At 39.2% G+C, this 20,253-nt stretch overlaps 2 protein-coding genes across 2 annotated transcripts in view; both read right to left on the bottom strand.

Moving 5' to 3' along the window:
- Positions 1-253: 253 nt before the first annotated feature.
- The window catches only part of Hspa14 (heat shock protein family A (Hsp70) member 14), a 34,015-nt gene continuing 14,015 nt past the window's right edge, over positions 254-20,253 (bottom strand). Inside the window, exons 3-15 of the mRNA XM_048367557.1 lie at positions 19,769-19,849; positions 19,604-19,686; positions 11,448-11,496; positions 11,214-11,319; positions 10,896-10,986; positions 9,943-10,047; positions 8,664-8,825; positions 6,940-7,095; positions 4,713-4,815; positions 3,758-3,970; positions 3,174-3,347; positions 1,659-1,729; positions 254-417 (exon numbers count right to left, since the gene is read on the bottom strand). Coding sequence (XP_048223514.1) covers positions 339-417; positions 1,659-1,729; positions 3,174-3,347; positions 3,758-3,970; positions 4,713-4,815; positions 6,940-7,095; positions 8,664-8,825; positions 9,943-10,047; positions 10,896-10,986; positions 11,214-11,319; positions 11,448-11,496; positions 19,604-19,686; positions 19,769-19,849 — 1,473 coding nt within the window. The 3' untranslated portion in view covers positions 254-338. The remainder of the gene's footprint in view (positions 418-1,658; positions 1,730-3,173; positions 3,348-3,757; positions 3,971-4,712; positions 4,816-6,939; positions 7,096-8,663; positions 8,826-9,942; positions 10,048-10,895; positions 10,987-11,213; positions 11,320-11,447; positions 11,497-19,603; positions 19,687-19,768; positions 19,850-20,253) is intronic.
- Positions 14,839-19,816, bottom strand: LOC125366835 (zinc finger and SCAN domain containing 29). The gene is made up of 4 exons (XM_048367558.1): positions 19,769-19,816; positions 19,604-19,686; positions 16,973-17,937; positions 14,839-16,520 (listed from the first exon to the last, which is right to left on the bottom strand). Exons 3-4 carry the CDS (start codon positions 17,532-17,534, stop codon positions 15,997-15,999), a joined length of 1,086 nt encoding a protein of 361 aa, XP_048223515.1. The 5' UTR covers positions 17,535-17,937; positions 19,604-19,686; positions 19,769-19,816; the 3' UTR covers positions 14,839-15,996.

The following is a 20,253-nucleotide window of genomic DNA, read 5'->3' as shown; positions in this document are numbered from 1 at the left end:
GTACGTCAGTTTGATAATAAAAATGAGAAAAAAAAAATAAAAAAAAAAAAAAAAAAAAAAAAAAAAAAAAAAAAAAGAATCAAGAAAAATATTTGTAAAACTGAGTTATAAAGTATATATTAAAACATACTGTAAAATTTCAACCAATTCCATTCTAAACAGCTTTATGACCAAAATGCATGCCAAACAAAACACCAAAAAGATTGCAACACTTACCAATATATTGTATTTTAATAGAAACATGGCTATACAGTTCATTGAAAAAGTATTTTGATATATTCAGCACTTAAACATAAAATCAAATAATATTGACAGCTCTGAAAAATTATCTGAAACATTTAAGATGCAACCTCAACAGTGATTGCTTCACATTTTCCAGTCTCTTGATCTGTGCATGTCACATGTAAAGATCCATCCCTAAGCAAACAAAAATTAACATTTCATAAGCTTCTTTTATAAAAACAGAAAGTCATTAACATGTTACTTAAGGGTTTTTGAGGGAACATCAGTTAATAGTAAAGCATGTTAAGACAAAGACTGAACATCGTTTCATTGTCTATAAATTTAGTGGATGCTCTAACTGAGGAAGTTCTTGGAGTTCCTCCCAGACTGACATAACAGCTGTTTCCTTGGAAATCCATAAACACCTAATTTTTTGACTTTACACAAGTTCAAGATAGAGCATGCCAGTTTCAAGCTCAGACCAAACAAAGCCCACCCTTAATGAACTCAATGTTCTTGCTAACTGTGCTTTATGGAATAAGCTGCTCCTAATGTTAATTTGGAAAGGATATACTAAACACATAGTAATATGAATGGTTAAGTAATAAGAAGGGCTAGAATGGTCTGCTGTATTAGAACTGGATATAATTAGTAGGTTATTGCCTGTAGCTGTGCTGTAGTACTAACATATCCTTCCATAGAGCAAAGGGTATTGATATTATCTTAGAAAATTATGTGAAAAACTGATTCAGGGCTGGAAATGTGGCTTAGTGGGAGAGTGCTTGCCTAGCATGCACGAGGCCCTGGGTTCCATTCCTCAGCACCACATAAACAGAAAAAACTGGAAGTGGCGCTGTGGCTCAAGTGGCAGAGTGCTAGCCTTGAGCAAAAAGAAGCCAGGGACAGTGCTCAGGCCCTGAGTTCAAGACTTAGGACTGGCAAAAAATAAAACTGATTTAAAAAATTACACCACAAATTAGCATGGAGAGTTTGTTAGGTTGAGTATACTAAAAATGAAGAGTTCATACAATATGCACAATGCAAATTACTTGAGATATATTCTTTGAAGAAAGTAATTCACTGATAAAAATCTCTACAAGGGCTGGGGATATAGCCTAGTGGCAAGAGTGCCTGCCTCGGATACACGAGGCCCTAGGTTCGATTCCCTAGCACCACATATACAGAAAACGGCCAGAAGCAGCGCTGTGGCTCAAGTGACAGAGTGCTAGCCTTGAGCGGGAAGAAGCCAGGGACAGTGCTCAGGCCCTGAGTCCAAGGCCCAGTACTGGCCAAAAAAAAAAAAAAAAAAAAAAAAAAAAAAATCTCTACAAGTCTTTAATAAGTGCCTTGCCAAGAATGAGGACCCAACAAACTCACAAACATGGTCAAGTTTCAAAGTAAATTTTCTTAACATTGGAAGTAGTTTAATTCTGTACCTTTTCATAGTAAGAACAGCCAATATATCGCGTAATCCATTTTCTTTTTTATCTAAATCCTGAAGTACGACCTGTTTTTGCAAAAATAGAACAAAGATGATTCAGTACATTGAGATATTAATGAACAGACATAGCTACTGCAAAAAGTAAACTTACTTTCTTGTTTTTTAGTAGGAGTGCAGTTTGAACTCAGGACCTTGCTCTTGTTAGGCAATGCGCTAACACTTGTCCAAATCTCTAGGCCTTTTTGCTTTTTCGTTTGAATAAGGTCTAAAAGTTTATGTCGAGGTTGCAGAGCTGGAATGACAGGTGCGTGTCACTGAGCCCAAGTAATAAATGAACAAAAGAAAGCCACTGGGGGAAGACTTTAAGGCTGCTACATGAGATTAGAGACCTGGTATACCAGAAACCAAATATACCTGTACAGCAGAATTATCAGGAGGACCTTTTTTTTTTCAGGCACCAAATTTCTTTAAAGATATGGTATGGTATAAATTGTAAACTTCAGATGTTCTGGTACAACTTATAGAAAAGGTAATGGCAACCCCAAATATGCATGCACTGCCTTAGTGACCACAGCCACTCCATGGTTTTTAGGCTTAATTCTTTGTCATCAATGTTGGAGGAGTTTTAAAACTTTACCAAAAGATGCCGAGTTGGTAAGTTTAAGGTTCAGCTCAGGTATGCTCTGTGTATATGTGTGTGTGTGTATACACAAGTATGTGTATGTATGTATGTATGTATGTATGTGTGTATGTTTTGTTGAGATAAGAAAATAAAATGTAAAGCTTTAAATTAACTATCACACCACTAAAAATCATTCCTTTTTCCTGAATAATGAGACTACATTTTAGTCTAGTTTCTGGATTTTTGTTAGAATGTGTATATTAAAAAACAAATGGAAGAGCTGGGGGTATGTGACTCAGTGACAGAACATCTGCCTAGCAAGCACAAGGCCCTGATATCAAACCCCTAGAACCACACACATCCTATCACTAAACAACAAAAACCAAGTAGATGCTAGATGTGGTAACACATACCTGTGGGCCCAGCATTTAGCAGGCTGAGGCAGACCTATTTCAAAAGACCAAAATCCAAACCCAAACAACCCCCAAAATAATCATAACTACAATCTCTTTCCATTACCTACATTTGTTTTATTTTGACTATGAAACTGATACTCATCTCCTACATTATCAATTATAAAAGATCATGTTTATAAATCACCTAGTACAATACATGGCATTTAGTAAAGGGAAAAAAAAGGAATTTAATTGCTAAGGTGGGCCAAAAGCACAGAGAATCAGTATAAATACTAACTGTCCTTTGTTTTTACTTTTCCATAACTCTTTCAAATTAAAAATCAATTATTTTTTCAGAAATGAGTAAGTAGGACCAATGCACTCATAAAAATGTCAGGTGCTCTGTATATTCAGATTAAATTGAATTAGACTGAATCCAGAAGAAAAGACTAAATAGCCACAAGCGACTGCCATCGTGCGGTTGTGTATTCACCTGTGCAAACTTGCTTTCTTCTGCTGCAGCGTTCTCCCCCTCAGACTCATAGAGTTCAAGGCACACGGAAGACAGACCACCGGGGGCTTGTAAGGTATGCTGTCTTCGAGCTGGCAAAGGTGTCCCCGATGGGAACAGCACTGTGAATCTGTGGGCTCCTGATTCATCCACACCCTAGTAAACAGGAAATGAAAATGTATGTCCTTTAACATTTACTTTTACACTCATAAAAAGCACCTTTGATGAACTCCTACTACAAATAAAATTAATATTCCTTGTGGGTAATTTAGAAATTGGCCAAAGAAAAGAAAACAGAACTAGTACTCAATTCCACCCGACTTTATATAAAAAGGTACTGAAACACACCTCTTTCTGCCCATGACAGTGGCTGACAATGCAAGTTTTACTTAATGTTCATTTCCCTGAGAAATTAGCATAATGAAATATACAGAAACTCTTGAAAAAGTTATAAAACTAACTTTAAAATCTTTACCTGTATACACAGCTTATACAAAATCAGGGCTCATATGAAAAGTTACAGCAAATGTTTGTATTCCTTTTACAGAAAGATTAACTAACTGTACCTTCACTAAGATGTCTTTGGCTGAACACTCAATCACAAGAGAGTCTTCCACGGAGACATTTTCTTTCCCAATGAGAATTCCTGCTTCCAGAGCTGCACCAATAGGGATAACCTCATCCGGAGGGATAGAACTGAGAAGCTCCACAGCTGGGAAAAGGTCTTTAATCAGCTGCTGGAGCTTTGGGATTCGAGAGGACCCTCCACAAAGGACAACCTAGGAAAGGGAATGGAACAGGCTAAGTCACTTTCAGCAAACTTAATGGCAAAATACAAATGGGTTCTATGTCATACTTAATACAATTTAACATGAGGAAATTGTACTGTATACAGTGTACTAATATGTATTTGCCTATGACTATAACACTCTATGTGAGGCTTAACCATAGACTTAATAAAAATACATTTTGTGCTATTTCAACATTTATTTGTTTATTCATTCATTCTTGGTGCCAGTCCTGGGGCTTCAACTCAAGTTCTGGGCACTGTCCCTGAGCTTCTTTTGCAAGGCCAGCACTCTACCACTTGAGCCATAAGCCCACTTACGTTTTTGGTCATTACTTGCAGATAAGAGTCCCACAGACTTTCCTGTCCAGGCTGGCTTCCTCAGATCTCAGCCTCCTAAGTAACTAGGATTATGGGCGTGAGTCACCAGTGCTTGGTTCTATTCCAACATTTTAAAGGAAGTGTGTAAATAAATTCCTAACTTTGATAATAAAATGGACATTGCCAATCTCTCTATGTGAAAAATGTGCCACAGACTTTTTGCCTTCATCAAAGCGTACCGAAGGTCCTGAGAAAACAGAAGTCTTGTGGTTTTACTTTAAGATCTTGGTGTGATCTCACTAAATCATCACTGAGACTGTCAAATGGGTCTTTAGCGTCCTCAATGGGATTTAGAACATGGGATATTCCAAATCTGAGACTACTCCTAGAAAAATGAGGATATAAAAGCATACCTTGTTGATATCCTGTGCTGTAAATCCACTTTGATCTAAGAGCTCTTGGACTGCTTCTATACACTTATTGAAAAGCGGAGAACAGAGGAGTTCAAATCGTGCTCTGAACATGTGCATATCATACATGGGAACACAAACACACACAGAGAGAAAAGGCTCAGTAAGGTTTCTTTCTCTTGTGAAGACTAATGCTAAAACTGGGTGCGGTGGTCCTCAGAAAGAAAGGCAGGTTTATAATAGTGGGGGGATTTACTTGTGGATAAAGATAATGTACTATCAAATTCAGTGCAAAGTTGTCTTGCCCATAGCCCATTTATATGCTTTCCAAAAAATATCTCAGACCCATGCCCAATTTATGGCATTCCCAAAAAACCCACTGACCCAAATGAAATCCTTATTTTGAATGTTTTTCTATTTTTGAATGTTGTAACCTTAACTTCTAATTAATTTTCTTTATAGTCTGATAGGGTGTTATAGCTAAGTTTAGTCCTTTTGTACTGCTTGAGAAACCTGAATGCTAGCAATTATTAAAACATTTATTCATGAATGCAGTCTCTCATGCTCAAGTTCACAAAAGGAGGATGAGTAATTTTAAAACCTATGCTATCAACAGATATTAAAACATGTTTTATGGCTGAAACCTCTGAGATAAATGCAAAGTTTCACAACTTCCATTTCCTTCTCTTGTTTTGTTTTTTTTTTTGATCATGGGGTTTGAATTCAGGATCTGGATACTGAACTTTTTTTTGTCACTTGTGGGACTTGACCTCTGGGCCTGGGCACAGTCCCTGAGCTCTTCAGCTGAAGGTTAGTGCTTTACCACTTGAGTCACTTCCAGTTTTCTGGTGGTTAATTAGAGATAAGAGTCTCATGGACTTTCCTGCCTGGGCTGGTTTCAAACTGCAGTCCTGAGACCTCAGCCTGCTAGATAGCTACGATTACAGGTGTGAGGTACTGGGGCCCAGCTTCTATTTCCTTTATAACTACTTATTTTAGTAAGGATATTCTGAGTACCTGGATAAACAGCACTAAGCTGGGAATATAAAAAACATTCTTCTCATGAATTCAATTGAACTCTTATCAAAATTTTGGAAGAGGTAGGCATGTTAATAATCTGGGTAAAAAAGTAAATCTGGGTATGGTGGTGTATACCTGTTATTATATAGAATTATGGTCCAGGTTGGCCCAGGGGAAGAAAAATGAGACCCTATCTTAAAAATAGATAGCACACACACACACAAAAAATAGCCAGCACAAAAAGGGCTGCAGGTGTGCCTCAAGTGATAGAGAACCTCCCAACTGCAAAGCCAAGTTCAAACCCTAGTCCTGCCAAAAAGAGGAAGAGGTGGAAAGCAAAGTCAGTAGAATCTAGAAATAGCATAATGCTGCAATGCACCTCAACGTTGCATTCCATGGCAGGGAAGCTTCAGTAAGTCAACTAAAGACAGCTGCTATTATTGGTAGTGAGGATCTACGGGAAAGGCTAGGGCACGGTCTGTACATCCCCACTGTGCACTTTCTTGGCAAAGGTGCAATCACTTGTAAGCAACACATAAAAGGCTTAGATGTTAAAAAATGGTAACAGACATCAAATCTATGTGTATTAAATGTCATCAGAGCTATAGAAATGTAAAGCACTGACAATGACAGAGAAAACAAAAACAAGGCAGTTGTCAATCTTCACTGCATCATAAGAGAGTATGAATATTGTAGTCAAATTGTAGATTGAGTTCTACATCCATCACTTACTGCTGATTCTGCTCATCCTGAGCAAAAAAAAAGGATATGCTAGTACCTAACATAGAGCTGCCATGGAGACGGGACATGTTGGAAGAATAAAGGACTTCATCCATCCTGCCTCCAACATTAACTATTAGCAAGAGAGATTAGCAAGCTCTCCATCAACTTCTGCAACAAAGATCTGACAGGTGGGGCTGCAAGGTGGAAAGAGAAATATGAATATTCCAGACTAAATCCCATCCCACCTTTGAATCTAGATGACTTTTTCACACTTGGCTAACAGTAGATTAAAATAACAGGGCAAATAATCTCAACTGATATAATTGTATTTAGGAAGTGAGCTATTTAATCTAATAAAAACCAGACCCCAATAGTATGAAAAGTCAAATCATGAATACATTCCAAGCTACAAAACAAGCACACAACTTAAGGGGAGAGAATTACACCTATTTATGCAACATGCTCTTGGCACATTTCAGTGTTTTACCTGGACACATTGCAGTCAAAATCCTGGCCTTCATACAATGAGTCAAGGAAACAATTGGCGCTTCCCAAGGTCGATAGGGAATGCTTTGCCACCTCAGCAGTATTCATCAACTTCATCATAGCTCTGGCATTTCTCTTGACATCATGTCTGAAGGACCTAAATTAAAAACACAATCCTTGAAGTTTAAAATTACGGAGTCACTTAGAATCTCAAGTAACAAAAGTATAGATAAATAACAATCTAATGTAACTAAAATCTAGGTAAACTGCTATTAGAGAAATAATAAATTCATAAATCAGGGTTCAGATGTAGCTTACTGGTAATGTGCTTGCCTAGCAAGTGCAATCAATGTCTTGGGTTTGATTCCCCGTACCCCCCCCCAAAAAGACAAAAAGAATAAATTCATAAGTAAATACCATATGACACAGTTAGTATTTGGGTTCTAGTAATATTTTCTGCAATTAAAAGAAGGTTCCTGCAGGAAGTGGTGGTTCACGCCTGAAATCTCAGCTACTAGGGAGGTAGAATCAGGGTTTGAGGTCAACCTGACCCAAAAGTTTTTGAGACCCTCATCTCAAACAATGAAAAGGCTGGGGCTGGGCATAATGATTCCAATGTGTAATCTCAGCTACTTGGGAAGTAAAGATCGGGCGTGAAATCTGAGGTCAACCCAGGCCAAAAAAAAAAAAGCAAGATCTTATCTTAACAAAATGAACTGGGCACACTTGTACATATCTGCCATCCTAGCCATATGGGAGGCTTAGGTAGGAGGATTATAGCTTGAGGCTGGCCCCAGGGAAAAAGTAAAACCCTACCTGAAGAATAACCTAAAAACAAGAGGGGCTGATAGTGTGGCTCAAGTAGCAGAGTGCTTGATTGCTGAGTTAATACCACCACCAGCACCATCACAAAAAAAAAAAAAAAAAAAGGAAGGAAGGAAGGAAGGAAGGAAGGAAGGAAGGAAGGAAGGAAGGAAGGAAGGAAGGAAGGAAGGAAGGGGCTGAGTGCAAGCATCTGCAATCTTATCTAACCAAGAAGTATAAACAGGAGGATTGTGATTCAGGCCTGCCTAAGCATAGATCTGAGATCATTATTTGAAAAATAAAGCAAAAAGGGCTCGTAGCATTGTTCAAGTACTTGCTTAGCAATAAAATGCTCCTGAGTTAATGAAATAAATGTTAATAATGTAATATACCCCTCACAAGATCCCAGCTCTTGAAAAGCATTCAGATGGCAAATGCCTTGCTGCCTACACTATCCTTTACCTAGACAAAGAGCAGCACATGGTGAATTCAAAACTCAGACTTGAATACTAGTGCATGTCGTTCCTTGGCTGACGGTCCCTTTGCATTAAATGAAAAATCTAGGCAAATGTATTGTGTGGCTTGGCCTCTGCCCTGCTTCCAATGACACTATAACTGTCGAGATGAAAATATAATTTCCATCATCCAATGGGAAAACCACATCCTCTTAGGCAGCAAAGTAACTTAAAATAAATCAGGGAAAAAATGTAAAGGCCTAAAAGCTTCAATCAAAATGGATTATGCAAGACCGAATGTATTGCTGTAGGCCTACCATACCAGCACTTGGGAAGCTGAGGCAGATTTCTGAGTTAGCCTGGGTATATAGTGAGACCCTCTGCCTAGCATGTCTGAGGCCCTAGTTCCAATCCCCAGGAACACACACAGATAAATACACAAACTATCCATACCATTAAGACTCACCTATGGAATTCAGAAGCCAGATACTGCGCTAGGGTTTCTGTGAAATGTGCACCTCCGATATTATCATCAGTGTTTGTTGACAGAACCCGATACATTCCACTATTAACTTCCATAATGCTGAGAGATAAGGATGTGCCTCCAAGCTTAAATACCAAAACATTGCTACAAGAGAAAGATAAAGTGAGTAATTTATCAAAGAATCACAGCATGTTAAAAAAAAATCAAATTGGACTTCAGAAGTCACTTCCTTTAATCTCTTTATACTACAAAGTAGGAAACTGAAAATCCCAGATGAGTAACAAGTCATGCACAGCCTTGAGCCATACCTTCTGAATTCACATCTACGCCCTTTCCAAAGTAAATGAGAGATCACAATAAGTTTTAAGAGAATTGAATATGAAAAGTACCATCTCAATATCATGCAAATTACTACTTTCACATGTTCTAGAGATAGAAACAATATGCAAAACTAGAAGCTAACTTTCTTATTTCCAGACTATTAAAACCCATCATTTCTAGTATTCCCATATTTGTTTACTTAAAATAATTTCCTAATGGTTCATAGAGTTTCTGGCCAATCAATAAGGAGTAGTAAGTACATCTTACTAGTTCATCATCAAAAAAATTCTCAAGGCTAGGTACTGGGGGAAGAGACTGGGAAGACTGAGGTTTGAGTCCAGTCCAGGAAAATAGTGAGAATCCCATCTCAACAGTTAACTGGGTGTGCAATACTAAAGAGGTTGTAAGTAGGAGGCTCACAGTTTAGTACTGGCTCCACGGTAAAACAAGATACTATCTGAGGGGGCTGGGAATATGGCCTAGTGGTGAAGTGCTCACCTCGTATACATGAAGCCCTGGGTTCGGGTTTGATTCCTCAGCACCACATATATAGAAAAAAGCCAGAGTGGCATTGTGGCTCAAGAGGTAGAGTGCTGGCCTTGAGCAAAAAGAAGCCAGGGACAGTGCTCAGGTCCTGAGTCACCCCCAAGGAGTGGCAACAACAACAACAACAACAACAACAAAAGATACTATCTGAAAAATAAAGCAAAACAAGGCTAGGGCTATAGCTCAAGTACCAGGCCCTGAACTACATGCCAGTGCTATAAACAAATACCTGTTTCTATTTTCCTAGTGTTTCTTCTTCAACTTTTTGAAAACCTCTAGGTGTGTTTCAAAGGTGTGGAAATACAGCACTGTATAATAATCCTTTTGGATATAATTGTTTCAATCTGAAGTGTTTCCTGCACTGAAAAAAAGAAACTATCAGGATGGTTTTTACCTTTTTCCAGCAGGAGAGTCTTGTCCAATTCCATAAGCAAGAAGAGCTGCAGATGGTTCATGGATTAGTCGTAAAACATTAAATCCAGCAGCTCTTGCCGCTTCTCTGTGAACAATTTGTTTTTGGTGAATTCAATATTATAGTATATCAATTCTACAGTTTTAGAAATGCTCTAAAAAAATCTATGTGATGACAAATACAATTTTACAAGGAGACATGGAGTGCAGTGATATTAAGAAGGTAGAACACATGCAATGGAAAGGACTTTGAGAGTCCACTTTCTTTTAAAAACTAATGTTCAGAGTCCGTTTTCTTATCAGGGAAAATGTGTCTATGCTAAACATAAAAGTATACAGCTCACAAAAATGTCCATGCTTTAAAAAGTTCACCTTTTCTGGGGCATCTTTTGGGGCTTTCAGATAGTGGGAGAAATCCTGCTTCCATACCATTGAGAACCTCCCAGTGTCAGAGCCTCCCATCCTCACCATGGTTTCAACATCTCCCTGCTGATTCTGAGGTCAGAACCAGGCCTCCCTTGTCTCTGTGTACTCAACCCTGAATACAGCACAGCTTAAATAGCAAAAGTAATCAATAAATAGAGGTTGAATGAAAAAAAAAAGGTTCATGCTTATTTAGGTTCATATGTTAGGCTCGAAGACAAGGAAAGAATCACTAATGCTTCCTATGTACATATTCTTACGTATTTCCCATCTAAACCTAAATTGTATAAACTAGTTCATACACATCTTTTTAACCTGGAAATTAAGAACATTTCCAATCAAAACAGCCAAGAGGTATACTATATCTGATTTTATACTCTCCTAACATTTTATAACAGAAAATATGAATTACTTTTACCATAGGAAGGTATTCACAATGAATTTTTATTCATGATAATTGTGAAATTTATGTTTTTAATTGAGCAAATAAGATAAACTCCATTTTATACTTACCCGAGAGCATTTTTTTGCTTTTCCCCAAAATCAAATGGAACAGTAATAACTACATCATTTGCATCTGAGCCCAAGACAGAATGTGCTGTTTCTGTACATTAAAAAAAAAACAAGCAAAAATAAATTCTAATGACAGTTTTGGCCAGGTAATCATTGGGACACACTAAGTCAATTAATCAAAGCATTTCCCAGAGCCCCATATCTCAGCCTCCTGAGTAACTAGGGTTACAAGTGTGGGCCACTGGTACCCAGTTACCTCTAGCCTTTTAAGGTTAGCTTTTAAAATGTCATTTAAAGTTAACTGTGATTTTTCAGTACCTTTCATTTTACTAAATATGAGTCTGGCAACATCTTCTGGGTTAACAAATTTTGTTTCTTCTCCTGTGTCTATTTCATATCGTAATTTCCCATTTTTTTCAACAACCTACAAAAGAAATTATAATTCTACTCAAGAGAGTAATTTAAATAAAAATGCTATTCAAGTCAACATTATGGCATGATGTTTGGCAATTACTTTGTATAGCAGGAAAGCAATAATAGAAGCATACTCACTAAACATTTACTTTCCGAGATATATTTCTGAGCTTGTGGATCATCGGGGCTGTCCATAAAGAAAGATACAAAGATATCTCAGGATCAAAATTGGTATTATTGATAAAAAAAAAGGGCCTAAAGACCATACCATAGACATTAAAACAACATTACACTGTTCACTAAGTCTTCAAATAATATAGAAGACAGAAATAAGTGGAATATTTGTAGTCAGTGATTATAGTAATCTGGGTAAAATGTTAAGTTCATCTTCACATTTGAAAATAATTCTCCCTTGTTCTGACCTCACCGTACATTTTGGAGTGACATTTCCTAATACTGATTTTATTCATTCATACATTTTTGCCTCTGTGACCCTGGTGATCCAACCACTAAAATGTTAAGGGCAAAAAGGAGTAGATCTAAGAGCAAAGATCAACGCCATCTTTGTTGGTTCCTAAACATAAAATGAACACTCAAAACCAAAAGATTAAGAAGTATGGATGTAGTATATCAAAGTGTAGACTCATACATGTAAACACAGCAAGGACAGACCTATAATACTGCTCCATACAAAGCAAGCACTAAATGTGTACTTATGAAATGAACAAAGCAATGGTTACGTTGCTCCGGATAGTAATACCAATCTATGCAGCCTAGATTTCCACTTAATACTTATTCAGTGTCTCTAACATCTAAGTGGGTTGTTAGGTATGCTATGGGACAGGAGCCAGGACGTGACCCCCAGCTACTCATGTTTACCCTTGAGAAGACTGCCTCCACTAATACTGTTAAATGACCTCTCGAGGAGGGACAGGATCTCTCACCCTTTAATACATCTAGAACTTAAGATGCATCAGACTAGTGTCCTTCTTAGTAGGAGTCTTTGAAGTTGCTATTCTGTACAGAAACCAGCCTTAAGTGTTTCACAGGATCTGATGAGTAATAGTGGCTAATTGTAGAAGGGTTACAGAACATTGGAGGTCCGGAACCTGGACTAATCTGATTTAGAATTCTTAAATACTTGCAGGTTCCTTACGTCCCCTACTACTACAAATGGGAAAATAGGTGCTTGCCCAAAGTGACACAGTTCATTAATGGTTTAACTCTGCCCAGCAACCAGACCTTTGATATACAAAGTTCAACATTCTTTCCACTAACTATCCTGCTCCTCCTTTTTACTAACCCACTACCTAGATTGCACACCAGACAAGTAGGGATAAAATAATTATGCCCTTAGTGGGGTTCTGGATCAGTATTAGAATTTCAGCAAGGCATTTACAGGCTGTTTTCTTATCACTTAACCTACATATTACACTTACTGATATATAGGTTGTTTACTGCTCAGGATAATTTTCAGGGAATATTTTATGGAATGTCTACTAACTTTTAGAAATAAAAAGAATTTCTAAACTTCCCTGTAAAGACAGCCTCTTTTATCCACATATAGAAAGTACAGGTAGTTCTGAGGGCCACACATGACATAGGTGAACACTGGAGACTGCAAAGCAGGTATGTAGGAAGCAGAGAATGGAGGTAACAAAAGATCAAAGAGAGTACCAGAAAATAGCAGACTTGACCCACAACTACACACAAGTAAAAACTTTATTTGTCCACACTAGGAATAAGTTGTATAACAGAAAAAACAAAGCTGGTGGGAGGCTGGTATACATAGTAAGCACCTTGTTCACATGGTGATCATCAGGATGTAATGTCAACTCTACCAGTAGACACAAACTGTACCAGGGAGCCCATTTCCTCTTCAGCCTTCACTATCTCTTAGCCACCAGGCTCCCTGGCTTGGCAACACCAGCACTGAAGTACCTTCCTCACTCCTGTTCTGTCACTGGCCTATGAGTTTAACAGTGCTTTATGTTCATTCGTCTGTCCACTGGATCCTCACAACACCCCTGTGAGGTAGGGAGGACAACAGCTTCCCCTTTTAGATAAGGAGCCTGAGTTATGGAATGGCAAAAGGCTTGTCTGAGTGTATCCAGGCCGTATAATGGTTGGGCTTGGAGCTTAGGCAGGATTCTCAGCTTGCTTTCTGGAATCTGGGCTCCCCTTACAGCAACTTCCCACCCCTTAATAGTTTTGCAGAGCTTTTGTGTTTTGTTTACTTCTTGGGGATTCTTCCTTGAGTTTCATATCTATATTATGGTTGCTATGCTCATTGGATGTTTATAATACTATCTGTAAACTTAACTCCACTGCTACTCTCTAGAACTCCTCTTACTCAAAAGAAATTCCTGCCTAAGTATTTTGCTACCATTAGCAGAGTAAACTTTCCTGTTTCCCCAGGAAATTAACTTATGTACTCATCTGTACTAGTGTTACATTGCTGTAAGGGACACAACCCTTCCATATAATGCCCTAAAACAAGTGATACAACATAAACTTACATATCCATCTCAATGCCTTAAATACATGCTTTCTGAAAGTAAGCACTCTGTACTAGCGGGTGCTTAGAAGTTCCAGAACTATCAACAATCATCAACACCCAGAATGCAATTGTTACCAATATTTCAAACATGCAGGAGTATGTCACTGTAACTGAAAATGGTAACGTCGCACTTTTTTTTTTGGTAGTACTGGGGTATAAACCCAGGTTTTGTCCATGACAGGCAGGCATGTACTCTATGGCTTGAGCCACTCCTTGAACCTGTATTTTGCCTTATACTATTTACGTATTTTAGAACTCAAGATACTAGGAAAACACCAACCTAGCACAAACCTCTTGATTTAGAGATAAAGAACTTGAGGCACCATAGGGGCAAGTGATTTTGCCCAATGAAACCACTGCGAGAGGACTGCAGTCCATGAGTTCTATACTACATACCAGCATATTCTACCCTTCACCTGCCACTTATACATGGCACCAGATGGGTCCCAGTTTTCTTGTCCATTTCTTTTTTCTTTTTTTTTTTTTGGGCCAGTCCTGGGCCTTGGACTCAGGGCCTGAGCACTGTCCCTGGCTTCTTCCTGCTCAAGGCTAGCACTCTGCCACTTGAGCCACAGCACCGCTTCTGGCCGTTTTCTGTATATGTGGTGCTGGGGAATCGAACCTAGGGCCTCGTGTATCCGAGGCAGGCACTCTTGCCACTAGGCTATATCCCCAGCCCCTCTTGTCCATTTCTTCTTCACTTATTTGCATCGTCAGCAGTTAGGTAAGCACCAGGTTATGTAAAACATAACCTCTTCCAACATGCCCTCTCATTTCTTTCCCAGCTTGACTGCAGGAAAGCCTTTTAAATACCAGATGGTGTGTTCCTTGAAAGTACGTGAACTATTAAAAGGTTTGAGTAATGGAAAAGTGGGAATGTTGCCTATCACCTTCACCTCTCCCAAAGGTGATATGTGTTAGGTGAGGGATTGTGCTTAAAAGGAGTCTCTATCCACACCACCACCAGTGTTCTCAAAGCTAAAAGGAGAACAAAACGGGTCTATTTTGCCATCTGCCGTTAACCAGATCAACTTTTACCTAGGTCATCTGACAAAAAGTAACCTTGATAAGTTCCCTAGAGGGAAAGCTTTTTTCTAGGGCCTCTATAACATAGTAGGCAAAAACATAAAAACAAGCAAACAAAAAGAACCAACAAGCAAATAGGAAAAAAATGAAATTAACTAAAAGCAGATTGCAAACTGGTACAATTCAAATTGTTTCTATAAGGTTCAGAGGGCAACTAAAACTTAAGATATAACTTACACATAGAAAGGGACCCAAATAATATTATAAAGAATTTACTTACACTTACTGTTTTATAAAACAGCCAATACCCACCACATCACATATCAATAAGAGCCATTAACACACAACTGTGATTCCCATTAGTTCTTTGTTATAGCCTCAACTTGACAGGAGACTAAGAAGTAGTAAAATGAAGATTTGACAGGCTGGACTACTGTCAAGTGTGCTAACTAGTAAGTATGTCAGAGACACAGCAATGAAGAATGAAAGGAAGGGAAAAACACACATCGTGTCGAAATAAGTCTAATGAGCCACAGAGGGATTTTAAAATCTAAGACCTCAAACTCCATGAAGCAGTCAAATTAAACTAGTAGATTTAAGCAACAGGTCAAGGTACACAACCACACGTTTGTATCTTGTAAAGTAATATGCTCTCCCTAGCCTTGCTCCAGCCAAGGCCACACGCACTAACAACGTACATTTGTATAGTGCCTTTAAACCCTTTTACATCTATTGGCCACCTGATCCTCACAACAGCCCTGTGAGGTAGGCAGGGCAAGAGTTATTAGCTGTCCCTCATTTCACAGATGAGGAAACTACTGTAGAGAGGTAAAGGAAATTGCCTCCAATCACAGAGCCAGGACTAACTAGCTCTCTTGGACTTGATTCCGTGAGGTTTCTATTAGGCACCTCTCATTTTTAAGTGGTCTTTCACTTAGTGGAGAATCTTGATAAAAAGAACTCACAAGCATACTCCTAATCCTCTGCGTATTAACGATGCACTACGCTTCTGAGGACAAAAAAAAAGGTGCTGTGCTATCAGAAGGCAGTTGTGAGGAGACGTCTCTCAGTTTACGAGGTATATGCTTTTGCAGTCAGTTCCTAGCTTTTGGCATTGGAAATCAACCTTTGAAGCAATTTTTCGAGTCCTAGCTGGAAAGCAACAGTAGCTTCTTCCACGGCTGTGGCCAAGCGCCGGACGGCAATGACAGCATCCCTGCGAAGCTCATTAGCAGCATCTTGCTGGGCACTGGCCTCTTCGCCAATCGCAATCAACCTATCCAGTTTTTCTTCCTCTCGCTTTGAAAGTTCTCGTGCTAACCTCCGGTTTTCGGCCAATTCAGCTGCAATAGTCCTGGCCACTGACCGCCTTCTTCGCCTTGCCCACCTCGGAGGGGGCTCATTGGCCAAAGGTCTATCTCCACCAGAGACCAAACCAACTGTGGAAGAGGAACCCCGAGGCTGTGAGGTGGAGGCCACCCCAGGAGGGTTTCGGCTGGTGCTGGTGCTGGGAATGGGCTCACCTGACACAGCCAGTCTGGTCATGGGACTGCTCTGACAGGGAGCAGCTGCACCTCTGAAAAGGTTGTGGGAGCTGCTGTAGTTGGGGGTCCCTTGAGAACACCCTGAAAAACAAAGCAACAATGTTGCAAAGAGGACACTCCTGCTAAGGGAATGCTTAGAGCCAGCAGTAGAGCTGAGATACAGCATAAACTAGAGTAGTTCTGAGGAAGGCCTCCTTCCACAAGGAATAATCATTTGGGCCTATAACACAACCCCTTGCCTTGTTAAACTTATTCTTTCCATAGAGCTATCTAGCCCATTGTTTTCCTATAAATTCCTTACTACCCATTACATAAAAGGCGAAGACTAGTTTGGCTCTAAAGAGCATGTCTTCCAGGTTTTAAGTTCTAATACCATATATACTTAAGGTGGTAGTCTTTTAAGCCCTGGAGCCCTTTGTCTATTAGGTGTGAAAAAATAAGTGGCTGTGCTGGAGAGGGCATGGTCCAAACATCCACTGCTCTTAGAAGCAAGTGCCTCTGAGACCCCAATCCTTCACATGCTTGGGAGTTACCTGCACCCGAGGATTCATCCCAGGAGTCCTCAAGGTCACTGGTTTCTCGAATCCGGTCACTGATTCTCAGCTGACAATCTTCATCGGATTCCTTAACTGTTTTCAAGAAAGGCTGATGATCAGCTGCCTGAGTCCTTTCAGTTTTCACAATGGAGGTTCTCTCTTCCCTTCGGGTGTCAGAGGCCACCAAGTTCTGATCACAGTGCTTGGCCCAAGCAGCAGCCTCCATTAGGTTGTCTGGGTCAGTCACTACCTGATTTCGAAGAAGCTGATCCAGCGTATCATAAAATGGACAATGTGGTGGATCCCCCATGCTGGTGGCATGGGCAACGTAGGCTTTTAAGTATAATGCCTTCAGAACTTTAAACTTGGAGCGGCACTGGCGTTCGGTGCGGCGGAAGCCTTCCTGCTGCATTCGCTTAGACACAGCCTGATAGACATCTGCATTATGATGTACAGTCTGGAGGCGTTGAATATACTCCGCCTCGCCAAGTATGGAGAGAAGAGTTCGTGTCTCCTGTCTGGACCACCGGATGCCCGCACTGCTACTGGTGGTGGCCATGCTGAGCTGGGAAGGCAGGCTACTGCAGCAAGCTCCTGGGCCACAGGTACACAAATCTGAAGCTGTGGGGAAGCTCGATGTGCTCTCAGTATATTTCCAGGAGCCAGTCCTTTCTTCCCTCTCTGGGGATTTGCTGAGAAGTTGGGTCCGAGGACCACACTTCTGGACGGAAGGCCACAGGGGAATGGAGTAACAGGGAGGGTAAAAGGATTTTAAAGTAGCAAGTGCTGCAGCCTATGCGTAGGTCATAAATAGGCATGAGGCCCAGACTGAGAAAGCCCAACTTTGGGAGTTCACCCAGGGTGGGTACTGGACCGGGGCTTAATGGCTTCATAACAAAATGATTGGCTCCTCCACCAAGGGCGGAATGCTTCCAAGGCTGAGACTTGGTACAACCATGTATCTGTAAAAATCACCATTGTCTGGTAAGTAGTCAGGCGGAAGAGGAAAATAACCTGGCTCATGAGGCAACTAACTCTAGAGAACTAGTATGAGGAGGATGGTCTGAGGAGTCCTTGACCTTTACTAACCTCCGTGTTATGCTGTGGCTGTTAGTCATCTGACTGTTACTATTGTACTCCTTGCTAGAAGGAACAGGAAAGTTGTTTGGTTAGTATGAAACTCTGTGAAGAAGGCAGAAGACAGCCATGTCTTTTTCTAACCATCTATCAAATAGCATTATAAAGGAAACAAATGAAGTTGGCTGCAAGGGGATGCATCTATGGAAATGTTCTGCTTCTTGATTCTACCAATGTGTTTCTGGGTTGTGATATTAAATCACAGCTTTGCAAGATGCTAACACTGGGAGGAAGAAATAAATCTAATAAAATAAATATACTACAGATGCCCATTTTGTTTCTTATAACTGTATGTGAAACAATTACTTCAAAACAAAAAGGTTACTTAAAATAAATTATTGGCCCCTCCATGATTCAGGCTTCAAGATCCATTACAATTTCCTGCTTTTGTCTAGATTTTATGATTTGAAAATATTTGATACCCATTTACTTTTAATATGCTTAGTACTAAATTTTTCCAAGAGGAAACAGGATATTGGAAAACATTCAACACAAAGATTTAAATATTAAAAAAATATATCAAGTTAAATTTAACTGAAGAGACTACTTAATTAACATTAAATTTAATCTATAATCAGCAATTTATAAGATCAACTCAAGGAAATGTCTACTTAAATTCTCATTAAATAGAATAGAAAGGACAGACTAGAGTGAAGTTAGGAGACATGTAGGGCAGGCAGGCTTATCTTATCTAGTTCAGTCTTTAACTTAGAAATACTAAAGTTTCTCTGTGCCTTGTTTTTCTCATCTATAAACAGGGAAGGATAGTGCCTGCGCTCTCAGTTTTTAAAGGTTCTTGAGAGGATTAAGTATAGTAATAGACGTGAAAGCAGTTTGAAAAGTTTAAAACACCATCAAGTACTACTTCTCTAGTGAAAATAAAACCTAATTATGATGGTAATCTATAATTTGAGGAGACAGAAGTCTCGGGAGGCAAGTCTCTTTAATCTTCTAATCAAAGTTACAGCAGATGATTAACCTGATTCCTACAACAAGACATTAATTAAGTTGTTTCTCTAATGATTAAATTTGTAAGCCAACTGGAAAAGTCAGTTCCCCGCCAAGTATCACAAAGGGCCTTAAGATAGAAAATCAGTAGCAGCTACATCAAGTACAATTAACTGTAATATTTTGCCAAATTCAATCTACACACATACAAGTCTCCAAATTCCCACAAATCACTCAAATTCCTTCAAATAAAAATGTGAAAAATCCAAATGATCACCCCTGAATAAATCATGAAAAGTAAACAAATGCTGACATTTATGAATGTTAACAGAATTGTCAACAAGACTCAAATGTCTGTATATCCTACTCTCCAGAAGATCCAACAGAAATAACAGAAGCAATCTACTGGGGTACCTTCTTGGAAATGATGCACTACTTGAGAGACAACAAAACAATAGTGTTTCTAATGTCACCATCCAGCATGCTCAGAACTTAAAAACACATTTCTGTTATTACACTTTAAAGTATCGTTTCACTCCATACCTTCTGCCCAGGACCTGCTTGACTTTCACTACTGTATTTGAAATATTTCTTATTCTACTTTGTTTTGCGGCCAGTCCAACTACCTGAAAAAAGAACAGTAACATATTACAATGCATGCAATTTGGACTTATTTCCACGTACAAAAAAAAATGACAATAGTAGTACCTCTTCATTCTCTGAGTAAGCTACAACAGCAGGGGTAACTCTATCTCCTGCATCATTTGCAACTACATCTGCGCGGCCATCCTAGAGAAAAAGCATACAACTTTGAGTTAAGCCCTTTTAAAATGAAATGCAGTCTCAATAGGCAGACTTGAATTATCCCGCTGATATTTTAAACTTGTGGAATTTATTACTATTATTTTTTCTATCTCAAGTTTTTCAGTCTGCTCTGCACAGTGAAATGGCCCAAACATAAACAACTTTAACAATAAGCATCATTCTTCTTCTGGTTCTTCTCCCCAGATATATACACCTTTAAAAAAAAAAACACCTCAATAAGCTAAGTAGCAAATCTCTTTGCATTTTCCATACAAATCATTTGACATTTAAAACACAGGACTAGTAGCAGGGGAGTTTCTCCTTCCTCGACCTTGAGGTTAGGGAAAGCCTAAGTCTGCTGGGCACTTACTGGTCAACTAGATTTCACA

This window comes from Perognathus longimembris, chromosome 18, assembly GCF_023159225.1.
Source record: "Perognathus longimembris pacificus isolate PPM17 chromosome 18, ASM2315922v1, whole genome shotgun sequence".
In the NCBI taxonomy this organism is placed as follows: Eukaryota; Metazoa; Chordata; class Mammalia; order Rodentia; family Heteromyidae; genus Perognathus; species Perognathus longimembris.
This window is presented reverse-complemented; position numbering and strand designations above follow the sequence as displayed.